The sequence below is a fragment of the Poromitra crassiceps genome (genome assembly GCF_964638095.1).
Source record: "Poromitra crassiceps genome assembly, chromosome: 14".
NCBI lineage: Eukaryota > Metazoa > Chordata > Actinopteri > Beryciformes > Melamphaidae > Poromitra > Poromitra crassiceps.
The window spans coordinates 30634124-30658544 of NC_139633.1; the positions used below are offsets into that span (position 1 = coordinate 30634124).

At 45.1% G+C, this 24421-nt stretch overlaps 1 protein-coding gene across 1 annotated transcript in view; it reads right to left on the reverse strand.

Moving 5' to 3' along the window:
• Positions 1-24421, reverse strand: part of LOC310789135 (NACHT, LRR and PYD domains-containing protein 3-like) — a gene marked incomplete at both ends in the record, with an annotated part of 107516 nt that overhangs the window by 35563 nt on the left and 47532 nt on the right. The window contains 3 exons of the mRNA XM_083650728.1: positions 8535-8820; positions 21915-22013; positions 23191-23289. Coding sequence (XP_083506854.1) covers positions 8535-8820; positions 21915-22013; positions 23191-23289 — 484 coding nt within the window. The remainder of the gene's footprint in view (positions 1-8534; positions 8821-21914; positions 22014-23190; positions 23290-24421) is intronic.

A 24421-nucleotide genomic window follows, 5' to 3' on the forward strand; every position in this document is an offset into this window, starting at 1 on the left:
ACACGCAGCATAAATAAGACCAGAATCGCAAAAGCTTCATCAAAGCTCTCAACCGAAACCCCAAGAAACGAGCGAGCCCATCCAGACTCGCCCAAAGAGCGGCCGCCAGCAGCCAGGCAGCACAGACAGCAGAAACTCGCTTGTGACATGCCCGCTGCAGAGCCACGGAGGGAGGAGGAGAACACACACGGAGGGAGGAGTTTGAAGGAGAGGGGGGTTTCCTGCTGTTATGGAGGAAATTACTGTTCAAAACTATTGTTTAGATGTCTGACGTCTTACTGATGGCAAAAATAAATGGTTAAAGTGACTGTTCTATCGAATTTCACAAAAAGCCATTTATCTCAGCTTAAATTTTCAGACGCTGAAACCATGCTGTATTCAACTGCTAATGCCTACATAACTACTAACTCTACAAACTAACTCTTTTAGACAGAGAAAGCACACATTCTATTAGTTCTTTTGAGATATTTTGTGTTCACAAAATACTAGCAGAAAATAATCCTCGGCTCTTGAAAGATGAGCCAGAATCCTAAAAAAAAAACCTTGGCAGAAGCTACCTACAGTAAAAAAAACGGTTGGCAGTGAATGTGTTAACAACACTTGAGAGCTTTGTTCAAATATGCACTGTTGCATGGGTAGTATTATCATTAGCTATTATCATATGGGTAAGTATTTGGCCATTGGTATTGTTACTGGGAATACGTATCTCTCAGGCTGAAGTATTGTAAAATATTAATGTGGACCCCAGGAAGAGTAGCTACTGTTTACAGTAGCTAATGGGGATCTAAATAAACAAACAAACAAACTCTGTGAAGTTAACTGTGCTATACTCCACATCTCTCGAGCCACAGTGTGTGCAGACAAGAGCAGCTGTCTCAGCTCTCTCCCCCCTCTCTCTCTATCCCCCTGTCTCTCTCTCTCTGCCACTGTCTATATATATGAGGGCAGAGAGAGAGAGACAGATGATTGTAATATATATATATGTTGGTCTCGACCTAGTTTCAAGATGAAGACCAGTCATGTTACCTCACATCACAATAGGCATCAGCTCCCAGCCTAAGTCAAGTGTAATCCTAGTGTGACGTCCATTATGACGTGTGACCTCTATGAGGTGGCAGTACATATAGCCATGGTCAGCACGTCATCATCCTCTTTCCCTGATCCTTCCCCTCCATGGTCGCTGTACCTGGGCAGGTCGTATCCCCTCCTCTGAAGCTGCGTTTCGCCCCACCTACCTCCCCAGTCCACCACCAACGTCTTGCCTCCTGAAGAATCCCCTACGGGGGGGGGGGGATTCTCTATCCTAGTCTGAGTAGATGCCCTCCTCTCTCACCACTACAAGTCCGCCCCACACTCCCCACGGACCACGACCCGCTACAATTTATACCACCCCAACAGGAGCACAGCGGAGGCAGTAGCACACGTGCTCCACACCGCCCTGTCCCACCTGGAGGGGAAGGACACCTATGTAAGAATGCTGTTCGTGGACTACAGCTCAGCATTCAACACCATAGTACCCTCCAGGCTGGTACGCAAGCTCAAGGATCTGGGACTAAACACAGCAATGTGTGACTGGATCCTGGATTTCCTGACAGACCGCCGCCAGGTGGTGAGGGTGGGCAACCTTACCTCCTCCCCACTGACCATCAGCATAGGAGCGCCCCAGGGGTGGGTCTCCAGCCCCTTCTGGTACGACCTCTACACCCACGACTGCGTGGCGACTCAAACTTCGAACACCATCGTGAAGTTTGCAGACGACACAGCAGTCGTGGGGCTGATCTCGGGGGGCGACGAGACGGCCTACAGAGAGGAGGTGGGGGCCCTGGAAAAATGGTGCCAGGACAACCACCTCTCTCTGAACGTCTCCAAGACCAAGGAGATCATTGTAGACTACAGGAGGGGGGGGGGGGCGCACACCCCCCAATCACCATCAACGGCACAGTGGTGGAAAGGGTGGACAGCTTCAAGTACCTGGGAGTCAACATCCACCAGGACCTGACTTGGGCCGGTCACACCGCCACTGTTGTCAAAAAGGCCCAACAGCGACTACACGGACTCAGGCGCCTGAAGAAATTTGGGCTAAGGCCAGAAATCCTGAGGGACTTCTACAGAGGCACCATTGAAAGCCTGCTGACTGGCTTGCTTCACCACCTGGTACGGGAACTGTACCACCATGGACCGCAGGGCGCTACGAAGAGTGAGACGCGCGGCCCAGCACGTAACAGGATGTGAGTTGCCAGAACTGCATGAACTGTATAACCAGCGGTGCCTCAGGAGGTCCCTGAAGATCATCAAAGACACAAACCACCCCCACAACAGCCTGTTCTCCCTGTTACCCTCAGGGAGGAGATACAGGGTTCCAAAAGCACGCACAAATCGCTTAAGGAACAGTTTCTTCCCGCAGGCCACGAGACTCCTTAACATACACAAATAGTGTAGTAGCCGTACTGTACCGTACTGTAGCTGCTACCATTACGTATGTCTAATGTTTAATTGTATGTTTAATAAGGTATATGCTATTTGCACCTGTATGTCAAATACGTCGCATTTAAAATGTTTAAGCACGTCTAAAGTATGCACATGACATGTGCACCTATGTGCAGTGAATATGCCACTTGTCTCATCACTATACTGCCTTATTGCTTGTTGTGTCTCTTGTTGTTTTTGCACTCATATGCCCTGTTATATTTGTACTATGTTGTACACGGAGTCCACAGCACAAGAATTTCACACGTGATACTTGTACCATGGAGTGACAATAAAAAATCTTGAATCTTGAATCTTGAGGCATCTTACCACGGAGTCATTACGCCCAGGGATAGCGGAACACATCTGAACTTGGAGGGGCCGGGGGCGTGGCGGGGGGCGTGTCAGGCCAGTCACTAGAGGTCACAGACACTCTAAGCTAGTGGTGTATTTACATGAACAAAGCCAGGTAATCCTCTTATTTGCCTGTAGTAGGCAGTAGAGGGAAATTAAATGGGGCAGGGTGCATGCATATTTTGGTCATGGGTTTCATGTGATGTCTGTATTGAAACATCTAAAAGTACAAATCTTATCAAATGACACATCACAACTTTTATAGCCAAGACTGCATAGCAGTGTGTATTTCTAAGCACCTGTTAAAAAGCAAAGTCCCGTAAAAACAGTAAGAGGAAAGCAATGAACAAATTAATTATGTCATGGGCTCAAACAATTGATTAATCGGGCAGTCGGTTCATCATTAAAAGAAAGGATCACCGAATCAAGTTCACAAGCCAAATTTTATTAACAGCAAAGTGCCACCACACACTCTATAAATGTCACTGCATTCACAGCAGGGGTCATACACTGTATTGGCTATATAAAGAAAGCTATCATCTTGAAAAATGACACTTTGCAAAAATGAAAATAGGAAGAAAAAAAAGTATTTACACACTATACTGAAGTACACAAAAAAACAAAATGTGTGTGAAAAATCAGTGTGTGTGAATCAGAGGTTCCTAAACTTTTCAGACCAAGTACCACAATGTACCAGTCCCAATTTCCCAAGTACTTTCCCCCCTTTACAAAAATCACTATGGTTTAACCATGTCCATGCAATAGCATCAGAAAGAAAAAATAGTTGGCCTAGTAGGCCAGACGTCCAAAGGCATTTTCCACCACCACCTCGCCGAGCTGAGTTTGAAGTTGACGTTTCTCTGCTGCTGAGATGTAAAGGGATCTCCACTCCGTTGACAGTGATGGATTTCTGTGGGGGAAAGCAATGCAAATGTATAAGTATGTGGATATGGATGTTGCACAGCTGTGCAGTGACATTAAAACCAACCAAGAACACACAATAGCAGCCACATGGAAAATAACTGACAGTATACAGGTGCAGCTCAATTAATTAGAATATCGTGGAAAAGTTACTTTTTCCACATAATTCCTTTAAAAAAGTGAAACTTTCATAGATTATAGATTAATTATACACAAAGTAAATTATTTCAAGTATTTATTTGTTTAACTTTGCATAAGTTTGGCTTCCAGCTCATAAAACCCCCCAAAACAGTATTTCAACAAATTAAATATCACATAAAAAAAAACTTTTCAAAACAAAAATGTCGATCTTCTGAAAAGTTATGTTCATGCCTGCACTCAATACTTGGTCGGGAATCATTTTGCTTTAATTACTGCCTAAACATAACTTTTCCATCTTATTTCCACGATATTCAAATTTTTTGAGCTGTACCTGTATGTAATTTAAAAAAAAGTTGACTTACTTTAGTGTTGTTTGAACTTCCCAAACACCAGTCTGCGTCGCTCATTTGCCTGCACAAATTCCTTGGCGATGGTAGTGATGTCCACTTGTTCCAAGATGTCCCTGTGTATGTGGCTGCACATCAAGTCATTGAGTCTGCTTTGTGTCATTGCGCAGCGCATGTCTTGATGCGTCGCAGTGTTGAGAATGACCTTTCTGCAGATGCTGTTGTGACTGGGATGGTGAAAAAGAGTTTCAAAAGTTTGTGCACTTCTGACTGTAGTTGTTTGGCAACAGGGACAGCATTCATTGCTTCACTTATCAGCCGTACTGATGTTTTTCCAGGCATGGCTTGGATTCCTGATGTCTTGATGGTGTCTGACAACATGCTCAACTGTGCATGAAGACTGTCAAAATCAAAATCTTCTGCATATAAGGACGTTACAGAAGACGGGAGGGTCACCTCCTTCCCTGAGGCAGCTGTGACCAGCAGATTTTCTATGTCCACCACTACCTTGAAGTCATTCTGATCAAAACGACGTGTCAGTTCACTGCTCAGCAAGTCCAACACCTCAAAGTATTGTTTTCTGTACTACTCTGCTGGGCTCTGAAACACATGCTCGGTATCCCCGCCCCCAAGCCTTTTGGGGAGTCTATGTTGCCTAGGCAACCGTGGCTGCTCTGTCAACTCCCTGGAGTCCTCCACCACTGACTTGAAGAAGCTGTCAAACGCATCATCTGACCTGTGCCGCTGAAGAGACCCTTGTGCTATAGCGACTGCGCTCTGGGCGTCCTGTAACATTATATCAGTGGTTTGTAGTGTCTTGGACAGCTGTTCGGTTGGAGAGAACACCAGATAGGCGAGGCGCAGAGCAAAAAAGGTGTTGAATTGTTCAAGCTGGGCTAGAATGCCCCCAGCTTTCCGACCACACTCATCATGGGATTCTTCTGAGAACTGTTCCATTACAGTGGCAAGCACAGAATAGTTGTCGATGACTGACTTCAATGCGCCAGTTCTCACTGTCCAACGTGTAGGGCAGAGGGTTTGCAGGTTTGGTGCTTGAGAGTGTGCTTCATTTTTTTGTGACTGGAAGACACCGTTTCGTTTGGGAGATTGCTTGATCAATTGTGTCACCTCTTGCACAATATTCAGTGCATCTCGAATCACTTTGCATTTTTTCCCAGCATCTTGAAGGCATAGATTTAGGCAGTGTGCCAAACAATGCACAAATATAGCTGCAGGATTGTGCACTTTAAAGCTTGCAGCGACTCTACTTTCTGAGACGGCTGAGGTCCTTCAACGTCTGCCGGACCATGCTGAGGATGTTCTACGAGTCGGTAGTGGCTAGTGCCTTCCTGTATGCTATTGTGTGCTGGGGCAGCAGGCTGAAGGCAGCGGATGCCAACAGACTCAACAAACTGATCCGTAAGGCCAGGGACATTGTGGGGCTGGATCTGGGCTCTCTGACTGCGGTGTCAGAGAAGAGAACGTTGTCCAGGCTATGCTCCATCATGAACAATGACTCGCACCCACTCCACGACGTGCTAGTCAAACACAGGAGTACGTTCAGTGAGAGACTGATTCCACCTAGATGCAATACGGAGAGGCACAGGAAATCATTCCTGCCTGTGGCCATTGGTCTATTTAATGCCTCTCTTAAAAGAGCACCTCGGAGACGCTCAGTCTCCCTGAGACTGAGCCAGCCGATAGGTTAACTGTGCCTGGCTGAGCCACGTGTAACGTATAGGGCAAGCCGACTTAATATAAATCACGTGCAATATGTGCAATATGTCACAGGCAATAATGATAATTGACACGGAATGTATACTATACTTACTCTACGTATTGGTATTTTGCTACTTAGACATTCTACTTATTTTGTGCTGCTTCTATCGCATTTACTAGTTATTCTATGCTATGTTGTGTTTTTCTGCTTATTGCTTAATATTGCATTTACTACGGTTTATTTTTATTTTATTTATGCTATGTGTGTTCTGTGAGCGAGCTACTGTAACTTGTCCCAATTTCCCCCCGGGGATCATTAAAGTCTTTCTGATTCTGATTCTGATTCTGATTCAAGCAGCCTGCCATGTTGGCAGCGCCATCATATGCCTGCCCTCTGCACAGCCCAGGCGTCACATTGCACCGTGTCAAAATGTCATTTAGCACAGTGAGGATGGTGTGAGCATCGGTTTTGGGCAAATCAAAAAGACCAATGAAGTCTTCACGAACTCTGTAAGTGTCATCCACCCAGCGAAGCACAGTGACAAGCTGTTCTTTGTTCGAGATATCTCTTGTTTCATCTGCGAGTATTGCATAATATCCATCCCGAATAGGTGACAGAACCTTGCGTAAAACATCGAGTGAAATCAGGTGAATCATCTCATTAACTATGTCATGAGACATGTAATTCTTCTCTTTGATCCACTGTGTGATATCTGGGATTTCCTTAGATCTAAGCTGCATCAGTTTATACAGGTTGCCCCACTCAAGGCCGTCTATGGCAATACCTTGGCCCATCAGAAAATGGAGAGAAGTCAGCTGTGTAATAAGCGCTTTTCTACTGACTCCCTGGTTAGCTTGTAGCTGGGTGTCCAGCTGTGTTGCCACGCTAGGTTGTTGTGACACAAACGATTGAAAATGAGCCACACACTCTCTGTGATGTTTGCTGCTTGTATGCTCCTTAAATGTCGGTTTGGCATTTTTCCAATTTTGAAAGCCATTAATGGCGAAAACAGTTTCATTTTTACTAAATCCCAAACCTTCGATGGCGCAACAACGACACTGCGTGCAGTACAGTTTCTTCCTTGTCTCACACAATGTCAGCCAGTTAAAGTCCTTAAACCACTGATACTGGACTGATCTTCCTCGTTGTTGCAGCCCAGTCCCCTGCATCCGTTTAGTTTCCCTCAGCACAGCAGGGTCGTCTGGCTGATGAGGCTTGGTGACATCCCTGCAGCACTCACTTGAACAGCCCGGGCCCGACGACGAGTGCGCGCCCGACTCGGTGCGGCTTGGAGCGGGCAGGCAGGCGAGAGCAGGCGGTGGCGTAGCCGCAGCGGGTGGCTGTCCTCCTGGCTCGATAGCGGCTGAAATCCCAGCTGTAGCGGAGGACACGGCGGAGGACACGGCGAATCATGATCATCTTGTATCCGTTTAGCCGCTGGTGTAAAAAAATTAAATATCTTGCTCTGCTCGCTCTGTCGTTTCATTGTTGTTACGAGTCTGGCAGTCGGCATGTAACTAACCAGTAATAGCCTACTCGTTTCAGTCTTAACTCAGGTGGGCGCCCCACCCACCCCCACCTACCGGCGCACGCAATGTAAAAAACAGTAATACTCGTTTCAGTCTAAACCCAGGGCCCGGGTGGGCGCCTGCCCGCCCGCCCGGCGCCCACCCACCCCCACCTCCCGGCGCACGCACATTGTAATGTAAAGTGTAAACAATGAAGTGTGTATTGTGGGACTGTGTAGCCTATTGTGTTTCAAATCGCATCAGCTGAGCTATCATTGGGAGCGGATGAGTGACACACAGGCGCTTGGCTCAACCGGGGCTCAACTCTGTGTAGCCTATTGTGTCTCTTTAAATCGCATCGCTTGGCTCAACTCGTATATCAGGTAGCAGGTAAAAAAAACGCACAGCTTGAAAAGTACCCGGGCCGCGGCCCACCTGGCCCGGGCGGTTCCGCGATCCCTGATTACGCCAAAGAATCAGTTGTCATGCTGCCATGCCATAGAATTAGTTGCCATGCCATTTCATGCCATAGAACTAACCGCCATGCCATTCGTGAATAAAGCTCACTTGTTAAACTTTACCCACTGGTCTCTCATGATTGAAATATATATATATATATATATATATATATATATATATATATATATATATATATATATATATATAATATATTTGAGAGAGACTGAGAGAGAGTAGACTAAGACTAGTTACTGCATATTCCCACTAACTAGTAGCAATAATAACAATACCAATGGCCAAATACTTACCCATACTAATGATAATAGCTAATGATAATAGCTACTCCCCATGCAATAGTGTATGTTTGCACAAAGCTCTCAAGTGTTCTTAACTGGCACAAGAAAATGTCAGGTTTAAGGTACCTCGGTTTAAGGTAGATTTACAACAGATACAATTAATTGTGCGATTAATCGTGATTAACTGTGGACTCACACTCTATATACATTGTTGGCAAAAAGTGTTTTTAAATAATTTTGTCATATATGTCATATCTTACAAATCATTTTATGTGATGCATGCTTGCATAAAGTCCCATTTTATATTTGTCCCATTACTTACCTTTGGGTCCTGAACTGGTGTTTAATAATTGTTGCAGGAGATCATTCCTGGGGATCTTCCTCAGAACCTCTTTGGTCACCTCCAGAGTGTATTCGCTGTAGTTCTGGAACATGTGACCTACTGTGTCCGGCCTATCTGCCTTCTCCAGGCGGCTCTTTGGGATGGCTGGAAAGTCTTCCAGGATGCCAGTCTCCTGCAGGAACAACTTGAACCTCTTGAACTCGTCATCTCCCAAATCATCCAAAGTTCCCAAGAGCAGGTCTACAGGTGTCGCCATCGTTGCTCCCTGATGAGAAGACATTAGGATTAGTTGACCATACTATTGATGCTGTAACTGTGAGCTTGCAGATAATAGTGCCCTCATCTGACTGGCAGTTCTCACTTTTGAATGGCTCTGGTTCCAGGAAGTGAATTTCCCATTCATTTGTTTCAGAAAATTCTTATAAAGTTTGAATCCTGGAAGCAAGCCAACCAGCTAAGATATGAATCATGACTATGAAACAACAACAACAAAAGGGGGGTAAATGGCAAATGTTTTATTTTTATTGTTTGCAGTTTTCTCTTCTTTTTTCTTCTTCTTTATTGTGTGGCTCATAATACTGTCAATTAGTGGTGTAAAATTAATTTGCAGTTTATACTGCAGTGCTTATATTGTTCCCCCACAGAGGTGCTAAATCGAGTCGAGTCGAGTAGTCTAAGTAATAATCATGATATTAATAATATAATAAGAATCTCTGTTTGTGAGAGAGCAAATTCTGTTGGGCCACAGCTATGCCATTTTACGTGCGACCGTGCAGAGCCGGATTTTTAATTAGGGACGATTAATGTCTGAAAGTCCAAATGCCAAAAATGTTACATGAAGGACAAAACCCTACATGCTCCCCTGTAAAACTGCTCAACGCCTCCGGGTGTGCTGTTGTTTTCCTATGGGCAGAGCGCTGCTGCATATCGTTGGGCGGCACTGCTCTCCATGGGAAAACAATGGTACAGCAGCAGTGCTACACTTGGCGTCACAAAATAAAATAAATACACAGTGTTCAAATTTGCCACCGAGCGCTGCGCTACAAGTTCAAATTATTTCAACTTTGACCAATACCGCTGACCTTTCATGAGTGCATGACACATGTGGAAGGAACCTGGGTCCAGAGATGGGAAGTAACGATGTACCATACTTCATTACTGTACTTAACACGTTCACTGCCAACGACGTGTTGATACGTCAAAAAAAATCCAACGGTTGACTGCCAACGATGTGTTGATACGTCAAAAAAAAAAAAAAAAAAAATTTTGACGGTGGGACGTTGATCTAACCCTTTTACATCTCTTATATAAATATTGAAGCCACCGAACGTGTACAACCCATTCCACCGACCCACTAAGTGGCGACAGTGCTCTCCACACTAGAAAAAGCCGAGCCAAAACTGCAGGGGAACGCGCGAGGAAACCATTCTCTCATACTGTAAAATGGATTGGCGAAAACGCTTTCGCTTTCGCGCATTATCGCGCTGGGAGCTGGCGGTGGGGGATTGCAAATTTGCATAATAGATTATGCGTGCAACACACTTTGAAACACCCGCAGAAAGCCCACAATCGCACGCAGCTTCATTGCAGCTGAGCTCACAACCTAAACGACTCATGCAGACTCGCCCAAAGAGCAGCCGCCAGCAGCCAGGCAGCACAGACAGGCAGAGCCTCGCTTGTGACAAACGCTGCAAAGCCACTAGAGACACACCCACGGCGGGAGGAGTTTGAAGGAGAGGGGGGTTTCCTGCTGCTATGGAGGAAATTACTGTTCAAAACTATTGTTTAGATGTCTGACGTCTTACGCCAAAAATAAATGGTTAAAGTGACTGTTCTATCGAATTTCACAAAAAGCCATTTATCTCAGAATAAATTTTCAGACGCTGAAACCATGCTGTATTCAACTGCTAATGCTTACATAACTACTAACTCTACAAACTAACTCTTTTAGACAGAGAAAGCACACATTCTATTAGTTCTTTTGAGATATTGTGTGTTCACAAAATCCTAACAGAAAAGAATCCTCGGCTCTTGAAAGATGAGCCAGAATCCTCAAAAAAAAACCTTGGCAGAAGCTAACTACAGTATTGAAAAATGGCTGGCAGTGAATGTGTTAAGTAGATTTTTCGGGTATCTGTACTGTACTGAGTATTTATTTTTCTGACAAGTTTTTACTTTTACTCCCTACATTTTAACACAAGTATCTGTACTTTCTACTCCTTACATTTTCAAAACAAGCTCGTTACTTAAGTTTTAATGGACAACAACAACGATTAAAGAAAGACAGAGAAGAAACGGGGCAGAATGAATAGAGATAGCTCATTCCAGGCTCCGCCAATAGTATGGAATGGCACTCGTCCGGTCCCCTAAATGTCAGCTTGTGATTGGCTCTCTGTCAATGTTACGAAACTTCATTGGCTAGACGGTCTCCTAAGGGGGCATGGACATAACCTGAAAAAAAAGTGCACAGTCCACCCACCAGACCACATCATGTATCGATGTATCAGAACCACACACCGAACGTGAGAACGCTGCCATAAGAGAGACGAGAGCCGGACACTCGGTCGTGCTGAGAAGATGCGTCTGTGAATAGTGATGTTCATGTCAGCCAGAGGAACCAGCAACATGAGCGATGCCGCTGAAAGTGAGGTTGAAGTTGTCAACACTGCAGACTCGAACGAGCCAGAGGCTCTGGCAGTGTAGTTTTTTCTTTTTCCAAGTCTCTTGTTTACATGGCGTAATAGTTGTCTGATCAGACACTAGAGAAGAAAACAGGACAAGCAGGGTATAGTTACATCTTGTCTTGTGTTTTCAAAACTCAGTGTTTGTATGTGCTCCAGAGGCTTCAATAAAGTAGGAGACACCTTGTATCCAACAGTTAAACTTTTGTGATTAACGATTTGCATATTCATATATCCTGGAAATATTAATGAGGGAGGAATAGATGTCATTTTAAGGATTTTAATGGAATAATTTGACTGTTTTTGTGGAAAACCTACAGCACACATTATTAATCAAAGTAGAGTTTTAAGATGTATAAAAACACGTTTGTAGGGGATATTTTAAGTTCAATAGTCTTCCAATTATATTATTAATATATGATTAATTATTAATTCTAATGATCATATTAATATATGATCATATTAATATATGATGTGAGGTTCAGTTAGCTTTGCACAGAAACAGCCGGTAAAAATACTTTTTACTTTTACTCATTGAGTACATTTTATAGCCTGTACTTTTTTATTTTTACTTGAGTAAATAGTTGAATCAGTACTTCTACTTTTACCAGAGTCGTTTTGTGTCAAATCGTTTAGCGGAGGAATACGGTAGTTCTATGGTTGTGAGGAAATGTAGTGCCGAATGAGAGGGCTGTTTGACGTAAAGTAAAGCGCTGAGAATTGTCAAAATAGAGCGTGCATGTACACTGATATTGATTTGTTTAGGTGGCTAAATTACGTTTTAGTTCTTGGCCCAGTGTACTAGAGAGACAGAGCTGTGGAGCCTGTTGCTTCAGAGTGCTGGGTCTCGATAGACGGTGCGCTCAGCGTCCAGAACACTGTACCTATTTCAGTTAGTGTATGAACTAGCTGATAAGACCCCACTTCAAACAAACCGAACTATCCCTTTAAGTAATATCTTTCAGACACACTAAAGTTCAGTTGGTGCACATTGGTTCAGTTTAAATGTTAATGTAGAGCTAGTCTCGATGCCAGACCCATGAGAGTTCTTACGCTGATACACTACGTTACTGCATGCTGCAGAGCTCTCTCTGGGTCTGATACACTACGTTACTGCATGCTGCAGAGCACTCTCTGGGTCTGATACACTATGTTACTGCATGCTGCAGAGCACTCTCTGGGTCTGATACACTACGTTACTGCATGCTGCAGAGCTCTCTCTGGGTCTGATACACTACGTTACTGCATGCTGCAGAGCTCTCTCTGGGTCTGGGATGCTTTCCCCCATCCGGCTGGTAATGGGAGGGAACCGTTCACTTGGCCAGTCATATGCCAGGGATGGATACAGTCCTGCCCAATCAGCAATGACTTTGCGGTGACGCAAGGTCCACCCACCCACGGGAGGCACAGCCCATTTTTCAAACCACTCTCTCATTGCTGCTACGACCTGTCACTCATTCAATTTCACCCCCCTAGACGCGCCCTCAAACCCCAGCAGTGGCTGTGAAGTGGTACAGACTAATTTATGTAGTATGCAGAGCGCAGCGATTCAACGTAATATTTGAGTCTGGGGAGAGACTAGTGTAGAGCTGACTGACAGTGCAAGACAATTAAGCACACTAATATTCAGTTGGTGCACATTTGTTAAATTTTATTATATAACAGTAGCTAACATACTTGAGACACACACACACACACACACACACACACACACACACACACACACACACACACACACACACACACACACACACACACACACACACCAGTTACTGTATGTTAAAAAGTAATGTAATTGTTAAATAAAAAGCTTTCAATATCTTAAGTTTTTGTTTTAATCCTTACTTCATAATGTTACATTTCACCCCAGGGTGTGTTACAACTAACCCAGACTATGGGGTCGATTGTAACATTTCACTCCTTGTGTTTGAGACTAAGCTATGCATTTTCTGTGTGTGTTGCAGAGGTTAACAGCTACACTATGTGATAGCAGACACATGTAATTAGTTTGTATACAATTTTGAATGCACTGGCTTTAAAGAGCTCCAAGATACAGACAGAAATGTCCAAAATGTTACAACTATCCCCGGTCTCCCTTACTTAAGTACAGAATGTGGGTACTTTTCCCATCTCTGCCTGGGTCTACCATGTCTCTGTTCAAGCTACAGACTAGTTAGCTGTAGGATCCGCCTCCTCCACCAGAGCAATTTAGAGAGAGAGTGGCATCAGCGGACCAAAATGCATGACTCATTAGCCAATGAACAGCCAGGAAGGGGTCTCGCTCTACTTTTGAATGCTAAAATGTGTGACTCATTAGCCAATGAACAGCCAGGAAGGGGTCTCCCTCTAGTTTTGAATGCTAAATGTGTGACTCATTAGCCAATGAACAGCCAGGAAAGGGTCTCGCTCTACTTTTGAATGCTAAATGTGTGACTCATTAGCCAATGAACAGCCAGGAAGGGGTCTTGCTCTACTTTTGAATGCTAAAATGAAGCTGGTAATGTACAATTTGATTCTATACACGGCTCTGGCTGTGACTAGTCATCTGGTTACTGTGCTACACTCTGTTCACCAGTAGAGGGTGATATTTCTCATCTCATATGAAGCTCTGAGTGCTCAACACATTTTAGACCCAGTGTGTCAGAAACCCACAATGCTTCAGAAAGTTGCTCATTTCACCATCACTAGTGGTTTCCTGTCTTCACTTCCTGTATTTCTGTGAGCTGCTAAACAGGGCTGAAAGTCACACTTCCTCTTCTAGCACAGAAACCAGCAGAAACAATATACATAAAAAATGAAATCTGAAATGTGAATGTGAATCATATTATCACATGTTGTAACATGCTGCATATCTGAGTGTAGAAACACCAGAACAGCCACTTTCCTTCACATAGACCATCCAGGTCCATCACAAAGAACCATTTTAAAGGATTTTTTTAAATGTTTAATATTAATATATTAATATATTTATTTATTCTAACTAGTCAGCAGACATTTTTGAAATTAATGCAGTATTGAGCAAGATTGCATCAGCTTTGCAATGGCTACAATGTAATCACACGAGGTAAATCACACCGTACGTCCACTAAAAGTGCTTGTTTCTGCAACTGACTCAGCTCAGATTGTTATTATAAAAGAGAGAGAGAAATTAAAGGCTTGTATTTACTTTGTTGACCCTCTCTCTGTCTGCTGTCTGTCACATTGAGATATAAAGGTATTTACTTTGTTTACCCTCTCTCTGTCTGCTGTCCATCACATTGAGATATAAAGGCTTGTGTAGCGAAGCTTGTGGGCTTGCTGGGGGCGAAGCTTTTGGGCTTGCCTCGTGAAGTGTGCTGGATCGTAGATGAGGGCTCACGGGCCGTGATCGGTCAGAATCACAGAGACGTCGGTCCTCGGACGCGGTTGAAGGAATACCACTCGTGACCTGGCTGGTTGTAAAGCAGTCGGTCACCAGGGCCTGGCTGGTTGTAAGACAGCCAGGGTTCAGCTCGGGTTCGGATCTGGTCGTGCTAATGGTAGACATTATGAAGGTAGAGTAGTAGGGAGTAAGAAGTATACCGGAAGTATATAGCGTCACAGAACACTTTGTTTATATCCCCGCATTTGTGATGTCACAATGTCTAGGGAGCTATGACATCATCGGTGATCCCGTAAAGTCCCGTCTGCCATCACAGTCAGCCTAGATCGCCTGACATCGCCGATGACCTCACAGGTGAACTCTTCATTGTCAACGTCATCATTGTCATCGTCGATGATGTCATCGTCATTACGTCCTTGGCGCACCGGTTCGTGGGCATCGACTGCCCCAAGAACAGGCCTGACGGTGGGCCATTATGGACCCTTTTCTACAGCCGCTCCCAGATTCCTGTGGGGAATCTGTATTCTTCCAGAAATGGCCGGAATGGCCCTCCAGTCCCACCTGGTATAGGCAGGGCTTGGTTGATTATTCTGGCAGTGAGGGGGGCTGTGGTCCGCTTGGCCACCGGCCGGGTGTAGGTACGGGTCTACACGCTGTTGTCCAGTCCCGTACATCACAAGGGCCAGGATTTGGTGACTGTCCTCGTTGGCCAAGATGTGTGCAGGAGCTGGGGGTGGTCTACCCAGCTACTGCTGTAGTGAGCTGTAGTGGCCTCTGGTGGCTTGAGTTTCCAGTTGAGGAAACTCAGCGGCGTGAGGTCAGCGCGGGAGCCGCTCAGGAGCCGGGGGTCTACCCAGCTACTGCGGTAGTGAGGAGCCTCTGGTTCTGGTGGCTTGAGTTTCCAGTTGAGCAACCTCAGCGGCGTGAGGTCAGCAAGGGAGTGAGGGGCCTCTGGTTTGCGTTTCCAATTGAGGAAACTCAGCGGCGTATGGTCGGCGAGGAAGCGGTTTGTCTGCCCTCGTTGGAGGGAGGCCTTTGCCCCTAGTGCCTTGTTGGCCGCCCCGTGGAGCGCCGGTGTGGCATAGGTCTGCTCTGGGCGAATTGCCGGCGAGACGATGAGGGAGACGGCCGCCCCGTGAAGCATCTGGGGCTCCTGCCTCGCCGTCCTCAAAGGCATGTCCACTTGCTCCACTTGCTCGGACTTCTTGGCCTCCCTAGAGGCCTTGGCTGGAGTTGTCTCCATGAGCCCGGGCAGGGCCAGGAGGTGAATTCTGGGAATAGGTAGTTGAGATGGCTGGTCCCGCCCTCTGGGGGGGTCCCAGCGGTCGTGTCCGGCTATCTTGTGGGAATGATTGATGCCGGCCGGCTGACTGTGCCCCAGGCTGTTGGTCTCAGCGTTCACCATGCCTCCCTGAGTCTGGTGTATCCCGGTGGCGGGCTCGGCCGCCCCGTTGCACTCTATTGCATGCTCAGGGTCGGCGACCTCTGTCCTAGGTGGGAGTGTTGGTGGCATTGGCACTGGAACAGTGGGTTCCGTAGTTTGGGTCGTTGGCTCTGGAGCCGCCGTGCTGACCTGACCCTGGTCGTGGGAGGTGCGAGGCACGGGTGAAATGTTGAGCCGGGGTGCAGCCACCGGTGAAGTGGGTGGCGCCCTTTGTTCCTGCTCAGCCTTCAACCTAGCATAGCCCTGCGCCATTACGGCTTCTATCCTTAGGATCTCTTCATGAGATGTTGCTTGCTGTGCCTTCCTCCTAGCGCTAGCGTGGCCAAAGGCCGGTAGGGCGCTGGCCTTGATCCATAGGAGCTCCATAAGGTTCTCTGCAGCTTCATCTGCCTTAAACTCAGCCCTTATCTGGTCTAAATCGGCCTCAATTTGTGCTACCTGAGCACGGAGTCGGTGGTGGCTGCGGATGAGCTCCTGCCGCGATCGGATCGTCTGGTGGGAGTGTAGGGGGGGCCCCTGAGTACTACTCCTGCTGTATCCAGATTCGATCTGGTGGGGAAAGGATTGCTCCTCTGGTCGGCGAGGTGCCGTGACCAGGGCGAGCTCACCTGACTCCTGCTCCATCTCTGAGCGTCGCAAGTCCTCTGATCCGCTCGAAGGACCAATTTGTAGCGAAGCTTTTGGGCTTGCCTCGTGAAGTGTGCTGGATCGTAGATGAGGGCTCACGGGCCGTGATTGGTCAGAATCACAGAGACGTCGGTCCTCGGACGCGGTTGAAGGAATACCACTCGTGACCTGGCTGGTTGTAAAGCAGTCGGTCACCAGGGCCTGGCTGGATGTAAGACAGCCAGGGTTCAGCTCGGGTTCGGATCTGGTCGTGCTAATGGTAGACATTATGAAGGTAGAGTAGTAGGGAGTAAGAAGTATACCGGAAGTATATAGCGTCACAGAACACTTTGTTTATATCCCCGCATTTGTGATGTCACAACGTCCAGGGAGCTATGACATCATCGGTGATCCCGTAAAGTCCCGTCTGCCATCACAGTCAGCCTAGATCGCCTGACATCGCCGATGACCTCACAGGTGAACTCTTCATTGTCAACGTCATCATTGTCATCGTCGATGATGTCATCGTCATTACGTCGTTGGTGCGCCGGTTCGTGGGCATCGACTGCCCCAAGAACAGGCCTGACGGTGGGCCATTATGGACCCTTTTCTACAGCTTGTATTTACTTTGTTGACCCTCTCTCTGTCTGCTGTCTGTCACATTGAGATATAAAGGCTTGTATTTACTTTGTTTACCCTCTCTCTGTCTGCTGTCCATCACATTGAGATATAAACACATGTATTTACTTTGTTTACCCTCTCTCTGTCTGCTGTCCGTCACATTGAGATAGAAGCTTCCGTTGTCGCTCTTCAGTTTGTAATGCGTATAATGTTAGTCCGGCTCAAATAAATATGGGCGGCCATCAAATTCAAATGCCTACAGGCGGTTTTAGACCTTTTTTGGGTGGGCTCAAACACCCCATAATTTAATCTCAGCACCCCTAAGAAAATAGAGAATAAAAAACAGCGCACTGAGCACAGTCACTGTTCATGGGCTCCCCTTTGCTCCTTTCATAACTGTTTCTCCTTCATCATTTGCTGGACCACAGTAGACTAGTGCTGCTGAAACTGCCAAGCTGTAAGAGAGAGGCGCACGTATTTACAAGTGTCACAGAAACATTTCAAAGCCACCTACCAAAGCAGAAGGGTTCATTGCTTCTCGGCGGCGTTTGAATGCTCAATGCTGCTAATAAGTGCTTCTTTTTATCCAAATTATGTGACGGTGATATCATTTTTTCCCCCCAAATGCCAAGATGGCCGCCGTGCTTTCTCTATCTCAGTGGTTCCCAACCTACGGTACGCGTACCGTAGGTGGTACTTGCGACCCCTGCTGGTGGTACTTGGAAGGCTCTGTGAAAATTCAAAAAAAAAAAAAAAAAAAAAAAATTAGTTTTTAGTTTTTGTGCAAAATCTATGGTGGTCATTAGTAGTAGTTTTCAAACATGTGAAAGTGAAATAATAATTATTAATATTATTGGCAGTGTTTCTCAAGGTAGGTGGTACTTGCGCCCCCCCTGCTGGTGGTACTTGATCCCTGGAATCCCAATGTTTAAATTATGAAGTGGATCAAAACGGGAGGGAATCGTAAAAGAGCTGTAGTAGAGGAGAGCAGCAACGATGAAGCACAAGGAGGTGAAGACAGCAGTCAACCCAGCACAAGTGCAGCTGCTGCAGGTTGCACATAGGCTGCAGGTTGGAATATATTTGCCTCCTGCGTGAACTGTGCATAGCTGAATACAGGCCCGTAGCTACCATTGAGGACACCGAGGTCATGACCTCGGTATTTTCCACACCAAATTTTTTTTTTTTTTTGGAAAAATAGCCCTGGTCCCCAGATCTATTAATCTGTCATTGATGTTTTAATGCGACAGTTGATCGGAAATGCAACAATTTGCTTCCTCTCTGTGTGCTATAGAAGAGAGATAACTCACAACATTCAGATTTTGCATTGAGGCTAGATTGGGGCTAGACTTTGGGGACAGTTCTATTGAAGTGAATGGGTAAGTAACTCCCCTGTAAGTGATGTTTGTGTAGATGGGCCATTGTATTTAATTGAGCAGTATTCTGCCATGTGACCTGTATGCAGATTATAAATTATATCATATGGGGAGACATTTATTTTTTGTATCATTTTAAAGCAACAGCACAGTAAAGAGGATATTAATCTAACATGATGTATGTAGTTCTTTATAGATCTAGCCTCTTCATTTTGCTCTCAAAGTGCACCAGATTGAAGCATTTTACTTTAAAATGGACAAAATTTTCTATCCGGGGGTGCACAGCCCCCCCTGGTCCCCCCACGCCGCGCTAAAATGACCTCGGTATTTCTCAAACCCTGGCTACGGGCCTGGCTGAATAGACTGTATTTTAACGTCGGTCATATGGTGGTACTTGGAGAGCCAACTACTTTCTCAGGTGGGACTTGGTGTAAAAAGGTTGGGAACCACTGCTCTATCTGTTCTTCCATGTGCTTCCGACCAGAGGGGCGCTGTGAAGCGCTATTCAAGATTCAAGATTCAATACATTTATTGCCATATCAACATAGTTGATAGGAATTTGTCTTGGTTCACTGTCAGACAAAGACAGTGCAGCAGCACACAATATACAAACAACCATTAAACACAGGAAACAACATTCAGGAACAGTACCCAGCAGTGTCGTATTCAGCACAAAGTGCATACAGTTTAAAGTGCTATAGGTAAAACTAGAGCCTGACCGATATATCGGTCCACTGATATTATTGGCCGATAACCGATATATCGTATCGGCCGATATGTTGGCCGATATTGCAGATATTTTTTATTTTTTACGTTTTTTAATTTTATAATTTATCTTGGCTTAAGTTATATATATTTGTTCTATTTGTGTTTTTGTATTTCTAGTTATTTATAATTGTTAAATTCCCAGTGAAGTTTACTATTTCATTGCATTGATGTCAATTTTTGGACAATAAAGTTTATTGATAAGGTGTAAAATATAAAAAAAAAACTCTCGTAACGGACAAGCCCGTCTTTTATTGTCACACGAACACCACAATACATGCATGCGGCCACAACACACTCATGCTGACGGTGGCCGGTGAAAAGTGTCCTCTGCATTTAACCCATCCAGGCATGTCCTTTCCTCCAAGGGGCAGGCCAGGAGCAGTGGTCGCTTTCTCGTACAGCGCCCAGGGACCAACTTCGGATGTTGTCGTCACTGGTCGGATGACGATGACGATCTGATCTTCTGCATGTTTTTAGTGGGGGGGTTATATATGGAGGAACCCCCTGGGGGGAGCACGGGGAGAACATGCAAACTCCACACAGAGAGAAAGGCCCTTACGACGAGATACCCCACCTGGGCAGTAGGCACTGAAGATATGGGGGGGAACACAACCACAGCGCCCACAGTGTCCCAGGTGAGAATCGAACTCAGAACCTTCTAACTGTGAGGCGACAGCGCTACCGACTGCGCCACCGTGCCGCACCGTATCCTGCCTACATTACAGATCTAAGGCATGTCAAGTCATATCTTTGTCAAGTGTTTGATATTTGAGGGATCATTGCAAAAAAAGTGCAATATAATGTATAATGTAATATAATGTAATATAATAATATTCTTTTTACTCCCTAATATCGGCATCGGCCTCAAAAATCCAGTATCAGTCGGGCTGTAGGTAAAACATAATGAATCAGTGCAAGTTCAGATGTCTTATGGCTTGGAGGTAGGTGCTATCTCTGAAGTGAGATGTTTTGCTCTTGATGCTTCTGTATCTCCTGCCTGATGGGAGGAGATTGAAGAGGTAGTGTGCCGGATGAGACTTGTCTGCTATGATTTTATTAACCTTCCTGATTATTCTTGTGGAATAAAGTGATGACAGTGAGACAGACGATGATTTTAGATGCACGGCGTACTACTCTTTCCGGTCTTCCGGACTTTTTGAGCTGCCGCAGGAAATAGAGTCGCTGGTGGGATTTGCTGATCATGAGACTGGTGTTGAGATCCCATGATATGGATTCATGGATGGTGGTCCCGAGGAACCGGAAGGAGGTGACCCTCTCTACCACTTCTCCATTGATGGAAAGAGGAAGAAGGAGGCTAGTGTGAGTATCCTTTCTAAAATCAACAACCAGCTCTTTGCTTTTTGAGATGTTAAGTATGATGGCTGGGCACAACAGCACAAGACAGAATGATTGGTACTCTATATTAAAGTTATTTATTAGCAGCATCAAGGTTTCAAACCTCGCCGCCGAGAAGCAATGAACCCTTCTGCTTTGGTCGGTGTTTTGAAATGTTTCTGTGACACTTGTAAATACGTATGCCTCTCCTATTTCCACAGCTTGGCGGCTTCAGCAGGCAGCGCTATAGAGTCTACCGCTGGAGAAAGAACCGTGAGATGATGAAATCATATGTGGACAAGCAGTTACGAAAGGAGCAATGTCTCAGTCTCTCTGCTCAGCCTGTCCCACAGCGCTTCACACACTACAGCAGCCAGCAGCCCCTCCCCCTCCTTTCTTCTCACCACTTCCTCTGTGTTGAGAGTGGCAACTCCGGGCAGGCGGAGTCAACAACAGCAGTCAGCACATATAGATATACAGTCAGCCTGTGTGGGAACGCCCACAAAATGTTACTACGGCTGGCGTGTGAGACTAGACAGTGGAGGGAAAAAAAGATATGGGCTGACTCACCAGTGGACGGTGCTGCATGCGGCTCTACACTACAGGGTTGGGGAGTCAAGAGCAGGTACATAGACGTCTGTTCAGATGTGCGTTTACTGCGGGGGTTAAATCCCCTATCCTGTCTGCCTGGGCTGGGCTAGCAGCTAAATGCTAACTATCCTGAATGGGAGAAGGGGAGGATTTCCCCCATGCTGACCCATTGACCATGCGTCTATGACGAGACACCGCCTGAATGTATAGAGTACAGCAGGGATGACATATTTTTGTAGGCAGAAATCTTGTGAAAATGCCGGGGAAGGGGGGGGGGGGGGGGGGGCGCGAGGGGGGGTTGTGTAGGTGCTTCTCGCATCATATGGGTTATACATTTTTTAAATCAAAAATCACATAGGCCTACAAATGTACTCTAAATATTTTGTTTACCATCTGAAAACATTAGTTCTGCCTGTGCTGTTCCTACTTGGTTCCTGTACAAACTGTATGATGGTGCTGTCATCATTAGGTGAAGGGAAAAAATGCTAATTGAACTTGCTTGATTAACCAATACTATAGAGGGCCACATACAGTATACAGTATACTTGAACTTTGACCACATAAAAATGAATGTACCTGTGGCAGAGGCTTGTTGGGACCAGTTACATCACTGATATGTGTCTTTGGCAGGAGAGGTTGTGAGTCCTCCATGGGATCAGCTGCATCGATGTCTGTCTGTAAACACATATTGACAAGGACAATATCTTAGATTATGAAAATATAAGAAACAAATGGCCAATTTGATGCACAAGACTTCTAATAAAGAAAACGTCAAATTCATAGTAAAATATTTTGTGCTTCCAGGCCATGCTGTGTATGCATTCACACATCTTGAAACCAAAAACAGGCTTTGTGGGGACAACACAACTCGAATTTTCCACAAACTACTTCTTCTACTCTGAATGTATAGAGTACAGCAGGGATGACATATTTTTGTAGGCAGAAATCTTGTGAAAATCCCGGGGAAGGGGGGGGGGCGCGAGGGGGGGTTGTGTAGGTGCTTCTCGCATCATATGGGTTATACATTTTTTAAATCAAAAATCACATAGGCCTACAAATGTACTCTAAATATTTTGTTTACCATCTGAAAACATTAGTTCTGCCTGTGCTGTTCCTACTTGGTTCCTGTACAAACTGTATGATGGTGCTGTCATCATTAGGTGAAGGGAAAAAATGCTAATTGAACTTGCTTGATTAACCAAGTGTTAATCCTGTGTTTACTTGATCCTTTTTCTGCTGGAAAACTGCTGCCATGCTCCATGTTTGTTTTAATTTGTTCATGTTCTGTTTTTTCATGTATTCGCTATGCTTTTTATGTCTGCTGCACACAAATTGCCCTTCGGGGACAAATAATAAACTTGAATCTTGAATCTTGAATCTTGAACCAATACTATAGAGGGCCACATACAGTATATTTTGAGAGACAAGCCGAGGGCCACTTAAAATCTGTGGCCCCAGGGCCGGACTTCAGACATGCCTGGCCTAAATGCATCAAATAAGGTCTGTGGCTAACAAAAGTTTATGGGCGTGGTCATTTGTGGTCAGCAATATAATTTTCACACACGTGGGCCACTTTTATGACTTTGAAACATCAATGTGTTTTTTAACACTGTTCAGTAAACATTTAACACTGTTCAGTAAACATTTAACACCGTTCAGTAAACATTTAACACTGTTCAGTAAGTAAACATTTAACACTGTTCAGTAAACATTTCAAAAGCCATAAAAGTGGCCCACATGTATTAACCAAGAAGAAAATCCCTCTGAAGGTTAACATTTGTCTGAAATATTCGACTATCATTAAGCATGACAGACTCTAGAATACAATCTGAAGGGATAAACATGAATGTACCTGTGGCAGAGGGTTGTTGGGACCACTTACATCACCGATCTGTGTCTTAGGCAGCAGAGGTTGTGAGTCCTCCATGGGAGTAGCTGCATCGCCGTCTGTCTGTAAACACATATTAAGGACAATATCTTAGATTATGAAAATATAAGAAAAAAATTGCCAATTTGATGTAAACACTCACACACAATTAGATTGATGACTTGTTCAGACAAAATCTCTAAGATGAGATGCATGCCAATATGCACAAGACTTGAAAGAGAAACTAGAACGACCGCACGGCGGATATATGCCTCCACCAACAAGTGAGCAGTCAACATGCATGTCTGTCCAGACTTTGGTGTTTGAGCCAAATGTGAAGAAATGCCGTCAAGGTGTTTTGAGATATAGTGTTACTGAGCTTGAAAATTGCATTGGTGAGGTCACAGTGACTTTGACCTTTGACCACATAAACATGAATGTACCTGTGGCAGAGGCTTGTTGGGACCAGTTACATCACTGATCTGTGTCTTTGGCAGGAGAGGTTGTGAGTCCTCCATGGGATCAGCTGCATCGATGTCTGTCTGTAAACACATATTGACAAGGACAATATCTTAGATTATGAAAATATAAGAAACAAATGGCCAATTTGATGCACAAGACTTCTAATAAAGAAAACGTCAAATTCATAGTAAAATATTTTGTGCTTCCAGGCCATGCTGTGTATGCATTCACACATCTTGAAACCAAAAACAGGCTTTGTGGGGACAACACAACTCGAATTTTCCACAAACAACTACTTCTACTCAAACACAGAGAAAAGGTTAGTTAAACACTGAGTGAAGGTGGGTTGTGGGGACGCCGTGAGTGTCCAGATTACAGTGATGTGAAGATTATCTTGCTGAACACAAATGACCACGCCCATAAACTTTTGTTAACAACAGACCTTATTTGATGCATTTAAGCTAAGTCCCCATGTTAAATCCCCAGAGACCTTCTGCTGACGAACCCAAGTGCTACTTCTGGACTCATTCCTGCAGTGCTCTTCTATAGATACTAGGCAGTAAAAAAGGTTAAACTTTTGAGATTAAAGTCAGAATTCTCAGATTAAAGTCAGAATTCTGCAGGGGGAAAGAAGCATAGTGTGTGACATCACTGACAATATCACTGATGATATTATCGATGGTGCACCGGAATTTGAATGTCTGGGGTCCCTAGATTTGTGTGACGTCAAAGTAGGGTCACGAGCCAAAAAAGG